General features: G+C 59.1%; 1 protein-coding gene across 1 annotated transcript; it reads left to right on the forward strand.

The window, feature by feature from the left end:
• The first annotated feature begins 1,651 nt into the window (after positions 1–1,651).
• On the forward strand, positions 1,652–3,981 carry SOX12 (SRY-box transcription factor 12). Its single transcript, XM_040981146.1, has one exon. The coding sequence runs from the start codon at positions 1,719–1,721 to the stop codon at positions 2,685–2,687; it is 969 nt and encodes a 322-aa protein (XP_040837080.1). The 5' UTR covers positions 1,652–1,718; the 3' UTR covers positions 2,688–3,981.
• The last annotated feature ends 12,126 nt before the right edge of the window (positions 3,982–16,107 follow it).

The raw sequence follows: 16,107 nt of genomic DNA on the forward strand, positions 1-16,107 counted from the left end.
CTCCCGGCCCACGCCCCCGAGGCACAAGGCACGGTCTCGCCGGCTGGAGGGAGCCAGCTCAGCCTCTAGGGCCGCGTCACCCGCTCCCTGCGCCCCCAGGAGTATTCCAGACCCGAAGCCCGGCCCCGGCCTCCCCGGGACGAGAGCTCGGCGCGCCCTCCCACCGCCCGGGATCGCGCGCCGTGAAGGTGACCTCCTCGAGGGAGCGGCGCTGGCCCGGGTGGGCCCGAACCGGCGTCCACGTGGTGAGCAGGGCGCGCGGCCCTCCCCCCACGCGCCGGCTCCGCCCGGTGCCCTGCCGGCTCCCTGGGGCGGGGAGCGGCGACGCGCCCCAGGCTGGCAGCTGGCCGACTCCGGGCTGGGGTGCGCGCTGGGAAGAGGGCACCCACGCCTTCTGAGTCGTGCCGGGACCGGTGAGAAGCCAAAAGCCCGCCTTGCTCGCCGCCCGCGAGTGCGCCATGCAGCCCCGAGCGAGCCATGGGCCGCTCGTGTGCGGGGGTCCTGCACAATGGAAACGGGACACAGAGGACGTCGTGTCCCCCTTCTTAGGATTCCGTGACGCTGCAAATGGGGGTGGTGGTGGGATTTGTTCTCTGGTTCCAAAAGTATTTGTGGAGCCGACACGAGGCTTGTCCAGTGTGAACTGGTGGGATACATCAAGGACAAAGTGAAGCTGTCCCCCGAGAATCTTTCTGGAGTGCTGCATCCCCTCCCCCCAACTCTTCTGCGACAATCCGAAAAGTCTTCTCCCCTCCTCCAAATAACGGAGGCGGGGGCGCAAACGCCCTACCTGGCGGCAGGTATCACCAGAATAGGGTATCACCTCAAAGACCACGCGGAGCGAGCGCCCGCTCCGAGCGCCAGATGGGAAGCAGGCTCCGCATCCCTTTCCGCGCACCCCACCCCCTCCATCCTGCCTCCAGCCCCCCCAACCTAAGAAAAGAAACCGATCTCATCCCGTCGGCCCCAATCCCAGCCAGGAGAGCGCCCCGCCCCGCAGCCCCGGCCCCGCCCCGCAGCCCCGGCCCCGCCCCGCTCGGCCGGCCCGCGATTGGGAGATGCAAATCCCGACTTCTCTGCCCAGCAACGGGTGACGCGGCGCCCGCGCGCGCGGGGCGTGTCCCGGCCGCGGCCCAGGCGGGCACCTCGGTGTTTACACGGGGCGGCCCCGCGCGCGCCGCAGCGGCCCGCAGACGGCGAGGGGGAGGGGCGCGCGCGCCGGCGGGGCCGCGCGGGGAGAAAGACACTGGAAGGAGGCGGCGGCGGGGAGCGGGGAGCGGCGCGCGCGCGGGCCGCGGCCGAGCCGGAGGCTGCAAGAAGAGGAGCCCGTGGGGTGCGATCCCCGAGCTCCCCCGCTCCCGCAAAACAATGTGTGGCGTGCAGCGGGGTCCCGCCTCGCCGGGGGCGGCGGGGGCACGCCGAGCCCGCCTGAACCCGCGCGGCTGACCTTCTCCCACCCGCTCCCCCCCTCCCTGCCGCCGCCGCCGCCGCCGTCCGTTGGGCCTGGGCGCCCCAGCTCCTCGCTCCTCAGCTCGCGGGGGCCGGGCCGAGCCGCGGGGCGGGGCCGCCCCTCCGTCGCCGCCGCCACCGCCGCCGCCGCCGCTGCTGCTGCTGCCTCCTCCTCCTCCTCCTCCTCTCCCCTCACCCCCCACCCCACGGCCGCGGAGGATGCGGACGGCCCCCGGCGGCGGCGTCTAGCGGCCCCGGGCCCAGGCGCGATGGTGCAGCAGCGGGGCGCGAGGGCCAAGCGGGACGGCGGGCCGCCGCCGCCCCCGGGGCCCGGGTCGACCGAGGAAGGGGCGCGTGAGCCCGGCTGGTGCAAGACCCCGAGCGGCCACATCAAGAGGCCGATGAACGCGTTCATGGTGTGGTCGCAGCACGAGCGGCGGAAGATCATGGACCAGTGGCCGGACATGCACAACGCCGAGATCTCCAAGCGCCTGGGCCGCCGCTGGCAGCTGCTGCAGGACTCGGAGAAGATCCCGTTCGTGCGGGAGGCGGAGCGGCTGCGCCTCAAGCACATGGCGGATTACCCGGACTACAAGTACCGGCCGCGCAAAAAGAGCAAGGGGGCGCCCGCCAAGGCGCGGCCCCGCCCCCCCGGCGGCGGCGGCGGCCACCGGCTCAAGCACGGGCCGCAGCTGCCGGGCCGCGGGGGCCGCCGGCCGGCGGGAGGGCCCCTGGCGGGCGGCGCGGCGGCGCCCGAGGACGACGACGACGACGACGACGACGAGCTGCTCGAGGTGCGCCTGGTGGAGACCCCCGGGCGGGAGCTGTGGAGGATGGTCCCCGCGGGCCGGGCCGCCCGGGGCCCGGCGGAGCGCGGCGCCCAGGGGCCGTCGGGGGAGGGGGCGGCCGCCCCCGCCGTCGTCGTCGCCGCCGCCGCCGCCTCCCCGCCGCCGTCGGAGGACGAGGAGCCGGAGGAAGAGGAGGAAGAGGCGGCCCCGGCGGAGGAGGGCGACGAGGACACGGTGGCGTCGGGGGAGGAGCCGTTGGGCTTTCTGTCCAGGCTGCCCCCGGGCCCCGTCGGCCTGGACTGCGGCGCCCTGGACCGCGACCCGGACCTGCCGCCCCCCTCGGGCACGTCTCACTTCGAGTTCCCGGACTACTGCACCCCCGAGGTGACCGAGATGATCGCGGGGGACTGGCGCCCGTCTAGCATCGCCGACCTGGTTTTCACCTACTGAGCCCACCGTCAGCGGGGCGCGCACGCCCCCAAACCAGCTGTTTACATACAGGAATCAGGTATTGGGGCCCCTCGGAGGGCCGAGGCTGGCACCCCGTCTCCCGCACAGCCTCCTCCCCCTCCTAGACGTGCCCATCCCCCCTCAGATCCAGACATGCCCCGCCCCCCGCAGACACACCCCAAGGCAGCCCAGCCCCCACCCTGCCCTGCCCCCCAAGCCCCTCCCCACCGCGTCCCTCCCGCACAGCCACCAGCAGCCAGCCCCCCTCCCGAGCGGCTCCCGTCCGCGCCTCCGGACCCGCGCCCTGCCCCCTCCCCCGTCCGCCCCACTTTGCACACGCCCCTCCTCGTGGCCGGAGGACACGCCCCCTCGCGGCCTCGCGCAGCCCCCGCCCTCTCGCCGCCTCGGGTCGGGGGCGACGCGGCCGGGCGGCCCCGCCCCTGCGGGGGGAGGGGCGCGCTCCCTCTGAACCCCCGGGGTCCGCCTCTCCGCCTGGGCCCGCCCCCTCCTCGCGCATGCTTAGTGCTTCTTGGGAGGAGGGGGCTGGTGGCGGTGGAGCTGCACGCCGCGGCCGCTCCGACCCGGGGCGGGGATGAGGGGGGAGAGGGTGCGGTGACTGTGGAGCGAGATCCCGAGGAATCCTTTGATCTGGGAATCAGTGGTTTCCTCTCCACCCGACGGGGCGTCACTGCCTTAATGGGAGGAGCACTCCCAAGTGGGGGGAGAAAGACTAGCTGGCGGGGAAGGGCTGGTCTGGGCCTCGAGCTCTCCCAGGCCTCCCTCACGGGGTCGCCCACAGCACCCCCCGCACGCCACCTCCCTGGACTGCGCGATGCCTTCTTACAGCCTGTCTTGGGCCCCAGGAACGTCCCTATTTCTCCCACCCCCCGCCCCCCAAAACTCCAACCCAACACATCTACCAACTAGTCTTGTTTGGGGATGGGGGCCTTGCTGCTTGCTCTCCTACCCCCGGGAAGGCCCTTCCACCCCACCTCAGGGCACCCTCTCGGCCTCGGCTCCTCCCTCAGCCCGCCTCCCCTGCCCACCCCGACCCCCCACCGCGGCAGTATTGGGGCGGCGGGCCGGGGGCGCGAGGTTCCTCGGCGGCCGCGCCAGTGAGGCTGAGGAGAGTGGAGGCGGGCCGTCGTGCCTCAGTTTCTCCTCGTGAGAAGCGTGGCGGGGGTGGAGTGTGGGGTTGCTGCCGCGGGTAGTAAGACGTCAGATCCAGTTCTGGGGACCCCCGCGACCCTGCCGCTGTGGCCCCCCTCCTCTCCGTGCCCCAGCCCGCCCCCCCACCCCCGTCCTCCCGACCCCCTCGCCCTCACTACCTGTATCTCGCCGGCGTGTGTCCGCCCCTTGCGGGCGGCTCACACACACTCATTCACACACACAAATCTCAGGAACACATGGTCCCAGAGCCCTCCGGGACCCCCGCCCAGGGTCTCCGCAGGTCTCTGCCTCACGCGTTCCCGTCGCTGACAAAGCCACCAGCTGCCTCCTCGAAGCTTGGTGCTCCGCCTCTGGGCCTTTCTCGCGCTCTTTCTCCTTTTTTTCTCTTTTCTCTTTTTTTCTTTTTTTAAGAAAAAACAACAGCAACAAAACAAACAAAAAAAAAAAGACTGAAAAAAAAAATCCCAGAAAACGTCATGTGAGTGAAGAGATGTCACTGTGTGGTCTTGGAGAATAGTCTCGTAGCTGAGGGGAAGGGTCCCCCAGGGGGCGCTGGCACCCACAGCCGGACTCAGCCAGTCTGATGCCAGGACTGAATAAAGTGTATTTGCCCCGACCTCGCCCTGTGGTTCCGCATGTCTGTGCCGAGCCTTGCTCATCCCCAGGTGGCCAGATTCAAGAACATGGGATGGGTTGGGGGAGATGGGCATAGCTGCGTGGCCCAGGAGCAGGTGTTGGACTCCCCCTGCCTCAGCACTCCCTGGCCTTGATAAAGGACAGTCATCCCCATGCCCCACCCTCCACTCCGTGCAGGTGACAGAAGTGAGCTACTGCCTGCCTGTGCCAGTGTGACCTTGGGCAGGAGTGGGGTGGGACACAGGCCCTCCCCCCCAGACCAGACTTGGGAAGAGAAGCAGTGGATGTTTCTGAGTCATCTTCATTTCAAAAGAAAGAGGACTCAAGTATCTGTGGGTCCCGGTGGGCTCCATGAAGCAGGGGTGTGAGCAAGAGGGTGGGCGGAGCAAGGCCAAGCCACATGCTGCCAGCCCACTCCACTGCTGAGCCCTTTTGTGACCTTGAACAGTTCACTTCATCCCCCACACTAACCAGAGAGCCTGCTTGTCAACGCAGAGGGAGCTAAAGGGGGAAGGTGTGTTAGAGTGGCGCTCCATCAACTGCATTAAGGAGAGGTCAGTGGCTGCCCCTGGCGGGAGGGCCCCCACGTCTAAAAGTGAGGCATTTCTTCAGGGTCTGGGGCCAGGACAGGGGGCCCAGGAGCTGGCACTGGTTGGCCAACAGTAGAGACAGCGTAAATGAGCAAAGAGCTCCTCACGGTTCTGTCTTGGAAACTAAGACCAAGACTGTCTGATTCCCCTGCCCCGAATGCCAGGATCCAGTGGATTCCCAAATCTTAGTCACAGCCCAGCTTCTCTGTAAGCCACGGCAGAGTTTGGAGATGCAAGTGACTGCTTCCTACCGCCTGCCTGGCAAGGAGGGCAAGGCTGTGTGCCAGCTTTCAAAGGAACAGTCCTCAGGGCAAGTAAAGGATTGCTGGCTGCCAAACCACTTTGCCACCACCACGCCCTCTAACCCCTCAGACCCAGCACCTGGGTGGCTGGGCAAGGCAAGGAGTGAACACCTGGCCATTGGGGGGTTCACTGTGGAGCCGACGACTCTCGTCCACCTTGCGCCCGGAGCAGCACGCCTGTCACATGGTTCGGTGTCTTCCTGTGCCCAGTCCTGCTTCCTCTTTTTTTTTTCTTTGCCCCCACAGGTGTTCATCTCTAATAAATATGTTGCACTCTAAACTGTGTCTCATGATCTGCTTCTAGGCAATCGCAGGCTGCAAAGGGTCTGGAGGTGGTGGGCCTACACAAACAGAACAGTCAAGGGCATCAAAACAATGCAAATGGGGTCCAGAATCCGAGGAATCTCTGCCCTTCCATAACACCAGTGGTGCTGGTCACCCCCTCCCCCTCAATGGCAGCCTCAGCTCTCCACTGGCTTCCAGGTCCCTCCCCCAGCTACAGCAGGAGGGCGCTTATCTGTCTTTGTCCTTCAGGATGTTCTGGGAGGGAAACAGGGCTGGGGGAAGTTAAATTGCCTGACCAGAGAGAGTGCTGGATTTTCGGTGTCTTGGGCACAACTGCCCATCACAGTCCTCAGTTACCCTGGAATGGAAGAAGGAGGAACAGAGTGGAAGACCTTGCCATTCTTCCTTCCATTTCAGAGGCCAACCTGAAGGGTGGGGAAAGACACCTGCTAACGGGGGCTCTGAGGACATCTAGTGGCTGGGCTTAGAAAGCAAGTCTGGCTGAGGGTGGGCGGCAGGGTGTGCCCCACCCCAAGAAGCTGACTTCCTGTTTCCAAGTCACTGCCTCCTAGCTGGGTCTTGTCTGTTGTCTGGCCCAGTGGAGCCATCTGGATTCCCAGGCTTTATAAAACACCCACCCAGATGCTCATATGCAAGTTAGTACTGCGCAACTCATGGCCATACCCCCAGCCCCTTAAAATAGCACACATATATTATTTCTCAGCCTGCATGGCTGAGGAGAGCACGGCTGCCTTAGCCACTCCCTGGTCAGGTCCTCACGAGGTGCTGACAGGCACCTGCTGGATGTGCACTGTCCGCAGCTCGGATGGAATTCAGCTCCAGTGATGGGAGGCTCCAGGTCTTGATTCCTAGGAGCTGCCTGGACTTTGAGCACGATGGCTCCTATCAACACCAGCAGGAGATGCTGCTGCTGCTCTGGTTTGAGTCCCTTGGACAAGAGATGGGTTAAGCTCACTGTGATGAAAGATCAGGGCAAAGAACAAAATTAAAGGGCACAGTGCAGCTACTAAAGTCCTTGACTTGAACGCGCCAGGATCCCATATAGGCGCCAGTTCTAATCCCAGCAGCTCCACTTCCCATCCAGTTCCTTGCTTGTGGTCTGGGAAAACAGTCAAGGGTGGCCCAAAACCTTGGGACCCTGCACCTGCAGGGGAGACCTGGAAAAGTTCCTGGCTCCTGGCTTCGGATCGGCTTAGCACCGGCCATTGCGGTCACTTGGGGAGTGAATCAGTGGACGGAAGATCTTACTCTCTGTCTCTCCTTCTCTGTCCATCTTCCTTTCTGTACATTTGACTTTGTGATAAAAATAAAGTAAATATTTTTTAAAATTAAATTATATTTAAAAAGACCAGGGCCAAAACCCAAGTCATTTGTGATTTTAATTGCATCTGTATAAAGTCCTTTCACTTTGTGACATTGGTAAGGTAAACTCTGCATAAGGTTGCCATCTGGTTGTCCAAGGTGCTTGCCAGCCTGGCTCACTCTAGGGGAGGGAGGGTGGGGGTGGGCAGCCCTGGGGTTGGCCTTGGGTCTAGACTTGGAGTGGGGCGGGGAGGGCAGGTGTGCAGGCAGCTTGGAGTGTCAAGGCCTCCTGAATTCTGCTGATTGTAGCAAAGGTCTGCATCTCTATTGCTGATGCTGCCAGGACAGCAGCCTCCTTGTTGCCTCCACTGGTGTCTAGTCAGCACCTCCGACTTGACACATCCACAAATCATTTGTTTCTTGGTATTCCTGACTCTGTGATGGAGACAGCAGGCATGCCTGCCCCCTTTTTCTCACTGCTTTGTCTCCCTTATGTCCTATATGTTGCTCCTGCAGAATCTGTATCCTGGTTCGAATCCCTGTCATCTCTCACCTGGGGCTCTGTTCCAGTCCCCACATTGGATTCCTTCCTTTGTCCGTCACTCTGTTCAGGCCTGCTCCCTGAGGGAGGCAATGTTGGAGCCATGGCGTGATACCCAGTGGGTTGTGATCACTGCAGAGCTTGACTTGCCAGTCCTTCCCTAAATCTCCCTGAATCCAGGGTGGCCTTTCTGATCCACTTGGGATGAACAGGAGGCAGCAGCGATACTACTGCAGGACCTGCAGACCCTGGTCACCTAACCACCATGCCAGCAACCCTGGGACCATCACCACGCCCATACTATACGGGAAAACCCCACACAGGGACTCCTGGCACCGTTGGAGCCCCACAGCCAGAGCTATGAATGCTCAGTTCTCCTGCTCATGCAACTCCAGTCATCCAAGTCCCAGTAGATGGGAATCCTCCAGCAGACGTTGGTCCACCAGCAGATGGGGGTCCCCCAACGGGCAGATAGCCACCATGGAACAGAGACAAGGAACATAATGAAAGGGTAAGCTAGTCACACCAGTGAGTTGGGGGCAGTTTGCAGTGCAGCAATAACGACTTCAACAGTCAGATGAGGCAGATGCAGGAAAAGCAATGACTTTTTTAAAAGATTTACTTATTTTTGTTAGAAAGGCTGATTTACAGAGAGAGGGAGAGAACAGAGAGAAAGATCTTCTATCTGCCGGTTCACTCCCCAAGTAGCTGCAATGGCCAAAGCCAGGAGCTTCTTCTGAGTCTCCCAAGTGGGTGCTGGGTCCCCAAAATTTGGGCCATCCTCTGCTGCTTTCCCAGGTCACAAGCAGGAAGTTGGAAGGAAAGTGGAGTACCCAGGATTGAACTGGTGCCCATAGGGGATCCCAGCACATGGAAGTGGAGGATTAGCCAGTTGAGTTACCACGCTGGTCCTGGCAATGAAATTTTGAGAACCCAACAATGGCAAATGGGCAGACTGAGCAAGAGTGGCTGGCACAGATGTAGATGGACTGGAAAGGGCAGGATGGAGAGGGGAGGGTGGGTGAGCAAGTATCTGCGCTATTTTCTACTCATCAACAATTCCTTAGTTTCCCATTCCACCATTTCCTTCCCAGTGTTTGGAATTTCTGCTCTTGTAATTTTGGAAGTAAAGGGCCTGGCAGATACTGGAATTCTCTCCTGAGTGTCCACACAGCAGCCCCAATGATCTTTTGAATGCACACACCTGATCCTTGCTGAAAATCCTTTGGTGCCCCGCCCCTTGACCTGGCATCCAAGACCTTTCACACCTGACTCCTTCACTCCTCTCCTGCTCTCAGCGCCACCGAGGGGTTCTGCCTTGGCCGTCCCAGGCCATGCTCAGCAACAGGCTTCCTGAGCTCTTATTAGGAATACGAGGGACTTCGGGTTAATCGTGTGGCATTAGAGGCCTCAGTTTCCCCATTTCCCCATTTCCATAATCAGGTGGTCGGACTAGGAGTCCCTAAGGGCACCTGTAGCCCAGCAGTATGAGTCAGTGCAAGAAGAGAGAAAGATGTTTGCAGCCAAAGCTGCCTGCCTGCCTGCCTGGCTTCTAGGTTGCCTAGCAATGGACACTAAGCCTCTCCCTATTCTTTGGGGTTTCTTAGCAACCCAAGTTTTTCCATCCTCAGCTGTTTTCAAGGTTTTCTTTTAACTAAATGTCAAGTTCTGCTCTTTATCATAAAAAACAAAACAAAACACAGAGGCCAAGAATCTCTGCGGAGACCTGAATAAAAAGCTGAGATGGAGAGAGGTCTGGGTTTGAGGTCAGTGGCAGATTTGCCATGTGCTTTGGGGAAGCTCCCTGACCCCTCAATTTTGCTGTAGAGTGTGACTGCCTGGCACGTGCTCCTCAGAGCTTTCCCTCTCCCTGTGCACATGTCTGGACTGACTGCTAAGCCCATCACTGCTGGGAGAGACTTCACTGAGCACCTGTTAAATACCAGACACTGTCTAAGGGGTGTGGACTCATTAATGAATTCAACAGACTTAATCCCGCCTCATGAAGCTTACATTTTTTTTTCTTAAGGTTTATGTATTCTTATTTGACAGGTAGATTTTTTCAGAGAAGGAAGTCTTCCACTAACTGGTTCACTCTCTAAATGGCCGTAATGGCCAGAGCTGAGCCAATCCAAAGCCAGGAGATTCTTTCCAGGTTTCCCACGTGGGTGCAGGGTCCCAAGGACTTGAACCATCCTCCTTTGCTTTCTCAGGCCACAAGCAGGGAGTTAGATGGAAAGTGGACAGCTGGGACATGAACTGGCGCCCAAATGAGATGCTGGCACTTGTAAGGCAAGGATTTAGCCACTGAGCCATCTCACTGAGCCTACACTTGATACATTGTAAAAATTGCAATAAAATATGCAAACCATTAAATATAACATCTTAGCCTTATTTGTGTGTGCAGCTCAGTGGCCTGAGGACAGTTATAATTTGGGGGATCAATTTATTGAAAAGGCAAAGTGACAGAGCGATACAGAACTATCTTTCTTCTGCTGGCTCACTCCCTAAATGGCAGCAATAGCCAAGCGGAGGCCAGCTGAAGCTAGGAGTCAGAAGTGCCATCTGGGTCTCCCACGTGGGTGGCAGGGACTCATGTGCCTGTTCTGCTGCTTCCCAGGCATGTTATCAGGGAGCTGGTTGGGAAGCAGAGCAGCTGGGACTTTCATCTGACAACTCCCATATGAGATACAGGCCTCCCTGGTGACAGCTTGACCCACTTAGCCACAACCCTCACGCCAAACCTCTCACTTTTGAAAACAAAAACTAGCTTCTCTGATAGCCAGAGAGACAGAGAAACAAGTTCCCATCTGCTGGTCTGGAGCCAACCTGAAGCCAGGAGCCTGCAACTCAATGTGGGTCTCGTGACCAAAGCGCTCTTGAGCCGCTACAGCTGCTTCCCAGAACACGTGGTAGCAAGCAGCTGGACTCCACAGGGGGAGTCAGGACTCAAATCCAGCACTTTGATCTGAAATACAGGCATCCCACGGGGAATCTTAACCGCCAGGACAAATGCCCACCCTGGCCCTGATGGTTTTCATCCATCAGGATGTGCAGGCCTATGACCAGTCACGGTGCATTCTGTAAAGCAGTGGATTCGCACCCAAGGCTCACTTTTTGCTTCATTAAGTCTTGTAGGGAGTCCCTGCCAAACAGCTGTCCATCACTCCAGGACTCAGCAGGTGAGCCAGTTTCCAGTTTCTGATCCATCATGTCTCCCAGGGAGTCTCTGCAATTGTTAGAGGGCCAGACTACTGTCTTGAAAGGTTACAGCCATTGTAAATGCTTTAACATTGCTCCCACAAAATTAGGAAACGTTTTGCTCCATCCCCCACTTCATAACTGGACTATCCTCTGGGGCCAACAGGAGTAGAGATTTCACTGTTGCCACTTCTGGCCCCTGGCCTTGCATTTGCCACCTCTTCCTTGGGATACTCTTTCTGTGTGCCCAGTTGGGAGGAAGTTTGAGAAACCAGGGCGCCGGTTCTAATCCTGACAGCCCCAGTTCCCATTCAGCTCCCTGCTTGTGGCCTGGGAGAGCAGTCAAGGACGGCCCAAAGCCTTGGGACCCTGCACCCATCTGGGAGACCTGGAGAAGGTTCCTGGCTCCTGGTTTCAGATGGGTTTAGCACCGGCCATTGTGGTCCCTTGAGGAGTGAACCATCAGAAGGAAGATCTCCCTCTCTGTCTCTCCTCCTCTATGTATATCTGACTTTGCAATAATAAATAAATCAATCTTTAAAAAATAAGATTTTACTTATTTGAAAAGCAGAATGACAAACACAGAGAGACAATGAAAGAGCTCTTTCACCCACTGGGTCACTTCCTAATGGCTACAATGGCCAGAGCAGGTCTAGGCCAAAGTCAGGAGCCTGGAGCTCCATCTGGGTGGCCCATGTGGGTGGCAGGAACCCAAACACACTATCATTTGTTATCTTTCCAGGCATATTGGCAGAGCAGTTGGTACTGAAACCAGCTTTTTTAATTTAAAGATTTATTTTATTTTTTATTGGAAAGGCGGATATACAGAGAGGAAGATTCTCTGTTCGACGATTTACTCCCCAAGTGAGCGCAACGACCGATGCTATGCCAATCCAAAGCCAGGAGCCTCTTCTGGGTCTCCCACGCGGGTGCAGGGTCCCAAAGCCTTGGGCTGTCCTCGACTGCTTTCGCGGAAGGGAAGTGAGGCTGCCGGGATAGAACCGGCGCCCATATGGGATCCTGGGCATGCAAGGCGAGGACCTTAACCACTACGCCACCACGCCGGGCCCCAAAAAGAGAGATTTATTTTCATTTGAAAGGTAGATTTCACAGTGAGAGAAGAGAAATACAGAGAGAGTGTCTTCCATCTATTGGTTCACTCCACAAATGGTCACAATCGCCAAAGCTGAGCTGATCTGAAGTTGAGAGCCAGGAGCTTCTTCCAGGTTTCCAACATAGACACAGGGTCCCAAGACCATCCTCTGCCACCTTTCCAGGCCACAAGCAGAGAGCTAGCTCAGAAGTGGGCAGCCAGAACATGAGCCAGTGCCCACAAGGGATGCCAATGCCATGGGGTAATTAGCTTGATGTGCCACCATGCCAGCCCCACAAATGCTTTGATAAGGCCATCCTGTCTTTCCAAACCCTTCCATGGTTCCCCACTATCCGTGGGTTAAAGTCCAAGCTCCCTGAATGTATGAGGCTTTGGAACATTTCTCTTCTGCCGGTGGCGTCCCAGCTGCTACTCCTGACATCACTGGAGGCCTTTAGTTCCAAGCTGCAGGAGTTCCCCCTGCCTCTTCCTGCTTTCTCTCTCACACAGACACAGAGGTACATAAGTTAACAGGACCTACAGAACACTTCAACAGGCCTTGCACACAACGAGCGTCATGTTTACTATGATTCTTAGTCTGTTTGGTAACAGTTATTACACTTTTTCCCCCACGTGATTCATTTCGACTGAGATACCTACTCAGTGCAAAGTCCTCTAGGAGGCAACAAGGAGAGGTGGCCCACCTGGCAGAGCCCTTGGCCCAGGAAACTCAGAATGGATGTTCATGTCACCATGGAATGTGCAGTGGTGTCCACCTAAGGCCAGACAGGCGGGTGATCTTCCCAAAAGCACACAGGGGTTGAGAACACGAGGCCGGTGTGAAGTGGAGGCAGCTGAGTGGGAAGTGGGTGGTGGGCACACACTGCTGGGACAGAGCCAGGGTTGCTCAGGCCAGAAAACAGCGGGGACTGTCTTTGCTGCTTCAGAAGGAAAGGGTGGGTTCCTTGTCCCCACCCCGGCACTCCCTCTCCCCTGTCCCACCCCAGCGCCGTTGTTTAAAATAGTTTACTTTATTTTAATATTACAAAGGTAAGCAGGTTGCAGACTCATGTGGGCCCCAGATTAGGATGGAAGGAAATATTTCAATTTCCCTCCCAGGTTCTGCAGAGGGGAAAGGAAGGAAGAAGTACACTGCTCCTTGCTGTCCAACCACATCAGGGATGAAGACAGTCTTTTGATGTCACCTTAGAGACTCTGTAAAGGTGGTGGTGGTGGGGATGTTCCAAGGGTGTTACTTAAGTGGTCTTGATTGTTCTCAGAAGTTGTCAGCTTCATCACACCAGAGGTGAAAAATTTGTTCTAAGACCTGTTGGCTGTCCATGTCTACCTCAGTATGTCCACAGACCTAGGTGCTTGCTGTAAGGCCCGGCCTGGCGTGTTGTTCAACTTGCCCTCTTTTCCATCCTTTGAAGAAGCACTCAAAGTCCTCTGCTGGATTAGATGAACCAGCTGCCTTTTGTGTGCATCTGGGTATGCTTTCTATCCAGCAACTGAGGTGCAGTGGCCTGGTCCATGGTAGCCCTTAGAAATCATTTCACACATGTCAAACCCCTCAGTTACCCCCCCATTCCAGTTATCCCCCTTCCTCTGGGAATGTGCACCCCAGCCATTCCTGCAGGCCTGGGGTGGGCAGCCTCATGCCCCCATCCCACTCTTGCAGAAGGAAAGGGCAGGTCCCTGCTTAACCACAGCCCCCTCTCCCTTGCCCCCAGGCCAGCACCCTTCTCAAAGCTGGGGCACAATCCTTAGCAAAGGGTGGAGGCCTCAGTGAGACAAGGGGCCTTCTGGGAGAGAAGTGGGGTGCCACTATGGCTGAGGATGAGGGTTTCTACCAGGGACAGGAGTGCAGTAGAGGCCCCAGAACAGACAGACTACAACAGGTAGTAGAGGCTAGACCAGGAGGTCTGGGTGATCACGAGGCTGGGGGGCGACAGGGAGTGAGGTCTCCTCCAGGGGCCTGAGATCTCAGAGGGAGAATTCAGGAAGGGGCCAGGTGTCCGGGGAGCTGCAAGGGCCACAGTCTGCAAAGGCAGTCCCCCACCCCCGTCTGGCGCCCCCTCCTCCTCCTTCCGCCCCCGTGCCACCCCCGCCCGGGAGTGCAGCGCAGGCGCGAGCCCAGATCGCGTTGGCTCTGACTCCAGCTCGCTCCTTCGCTCGCTGCTGTCTCGGTGGATCCCGCAGGCAGAGGTGAGCTCAGCAAACGCCCCTCGCCCTCACTCACCTCCCTGAGGCTCTCAGATCCCTCTCGTCCCCTGCGGTGTCCCGCCTGGGACAGGACTCCGCGCTTGGCGGGGATGCGGGGAATCTGGAGCCTGGCCCTTGGTTGCAGAACACCTTAGGTGGGCGGGATCTCTCAGGCTAGCTCTAAAGGCCCAGTCCTCCCCCTCTCTGCCTCAGTTTCTCTCCAGGGGAAGGGACGCGGCTCTCCTCACAGGGGTCGGATCAGGAATCGGGATGCAGTGAAGGAGGTGTGCCGAGCGATGGAGCCTTGGCCTGATTCCCCCTCCCCTCGCCATAACCCCCGGGAGGGTGCCCTTTTTCGAGGCCAGGGCAGCGTCTGGGAATGAGCGGGTCTGGGGCTGGCAAGGATAGCGGCGAAGCGGCGCCGAGGCTTTAATCTGTCGCCTCCGCCGCAATATCCCTCCAACTCCCCTACCGTGGACCCCCCTCCTCTTCCCGCTTCTGCCCACCAAGTTCCTCCCGGCAGGAAAGGCGCACCTCCCGAGGTTTCCATGGCAACCCTGCCGGATCCGCGCCATCTTCTCTCCCTCCTCCCCTCCGACCTCCTCCCGGCATCCCTAAAGGAGCGGGAGGGGCGCAGCCCGGGGAGGCCCAGCCAAGGTCACCTTCATGCTCTGGCACAGCCTGCCGCGGGGGCGCGGGGCTGACCCGGCCTAATGGCCCGGAGCCCCGTCCCGACCCTCTTCCCTGGAGTCCCTCATTCACTGGGACCGACGCTCCAACCGGCGCCCGGGTCCCTACCGCTCTTCGCCAAAGTCCTCCAGCGCCTCCACCAGGGAGGCGCTCCCGCGGGTCAAACCCGCAGCAGATCCCGCCCTCCAGTCTGCCTGCCAGCCCGGCACCGGGACTCCACCCAGGCCTCTCCGCTCATGCCTCAGCTTGTCCTCCCTTCTGGCTCCGCCGGGGCTCACTCACTTTAAATAATTATGATCCTTGGGGCGCGCGTCCCTGAGCTGCGAGGGGATGAGAGGCTGAAGGGACAGGCCTCACGGATCGCAGTTAAGGGACTGCTCGGCTGCGCATGGATGTGCGTGTGTTTGTTCTTTCTGCTTCTCTGTATTTCCCTGCGTGTATATATATTTCTCTATGAGGTATTTCTCTGCAGAGTGCTTGTGTGGGCGTGCACACGTGCCTGTACATCTCCAGGCAGGGCTGTGCGGTCCCTCCTGGTGGGAGGAGAGGTGGGCTGGCAGTGTCCTTCCCATCCGCTGCGCCCTCCCCACCAGAATAAACTGTGGTTTTATGGACGCTCTCAGAGGGGCTGAGGGCCATGGCGGGGAAAGAGGGAGTAACAGAAGCTGGGTCCTTTCTGGCCTCTCCTGGCCCTGCATTTGACCCCCTAGGGGGGACCCACAGACCTCTTCTCCTGGGGGTGCAGGTGGGTCTCCCCAGATGCTCCGTCACCTCCTGTGGAGTCTAGATCCGGTGGAACACTGAGAAGGCCTCCCTGAAGAGAGGCCTTTAAGGGCCTTGCAGCGTGGGGATGGGGCGGTGTCCGGATGACAGTTACCAAGCAGGGCTTTGTGGGGGTGGGGGGAGAGGAAGGGCCTTTTGCTGCAACTGCGGAGCCCAGAGGGTTCAAATCCTAACAAGACCTGGTAATGACCCTTCCTCGGCACCAGGCACGATTCTCTCTCACAGCTGGGAAAGCTGATGATCAGAGAGGCCGAAGCACTTGTCTGATGTCACACAGCAAGGAGACAGTGGGGTTGGGATGCACAGGGCAGCCATGCTCTGGAACCCACAGTACAGTGACCTCCAGCCCAGACATGCACCTCATGCGGACAAATCAGCCTGCTAAGATCACTTAGCCTGGCTCAGGGCTAAGGGCTCCGGAGCAGAGGCTGCTCACAGAGGACCTGGGAGAAGGGGGTCCAGGCAGGAGCCCAGTAGGCCAGGCTGTGCTATGGGCGTGAGGTGGAAAGTGTCCCGGAGATGGAGAGGGCCACGTGGGCAGCTCCCACCGACTTCTCGATCTAACACCCTGCTTGCCTGCACCCCTCCCCAGGGCTCCAGG

The sequence above is a fragment of the Ochotona curzoniae genome, unplaced genomic scaffold, assembly GCF_017591425.1.
Source record: "Ochotona curzoniae isolate NIBS_2020 unplaced genomic scaffold, NIBS_Ocur_1.0 contig_3520, whole genome shotgun sequence".
NCBI lineage: Eukaryota > Metazoa > Chordata > Mammalia > Lagomorpha > Ochotonidae > Ochotona > Ochotona curzoniae.

Coding starts and splice junctions, on each gene's coding strand:
- SOX12 (XM_040981146.1), top strand. CDS start 1,719: ATGGTGCAGCAGCGGGGCGCGAGGGCCAAGCGGGACGGCGGGCCGCCG.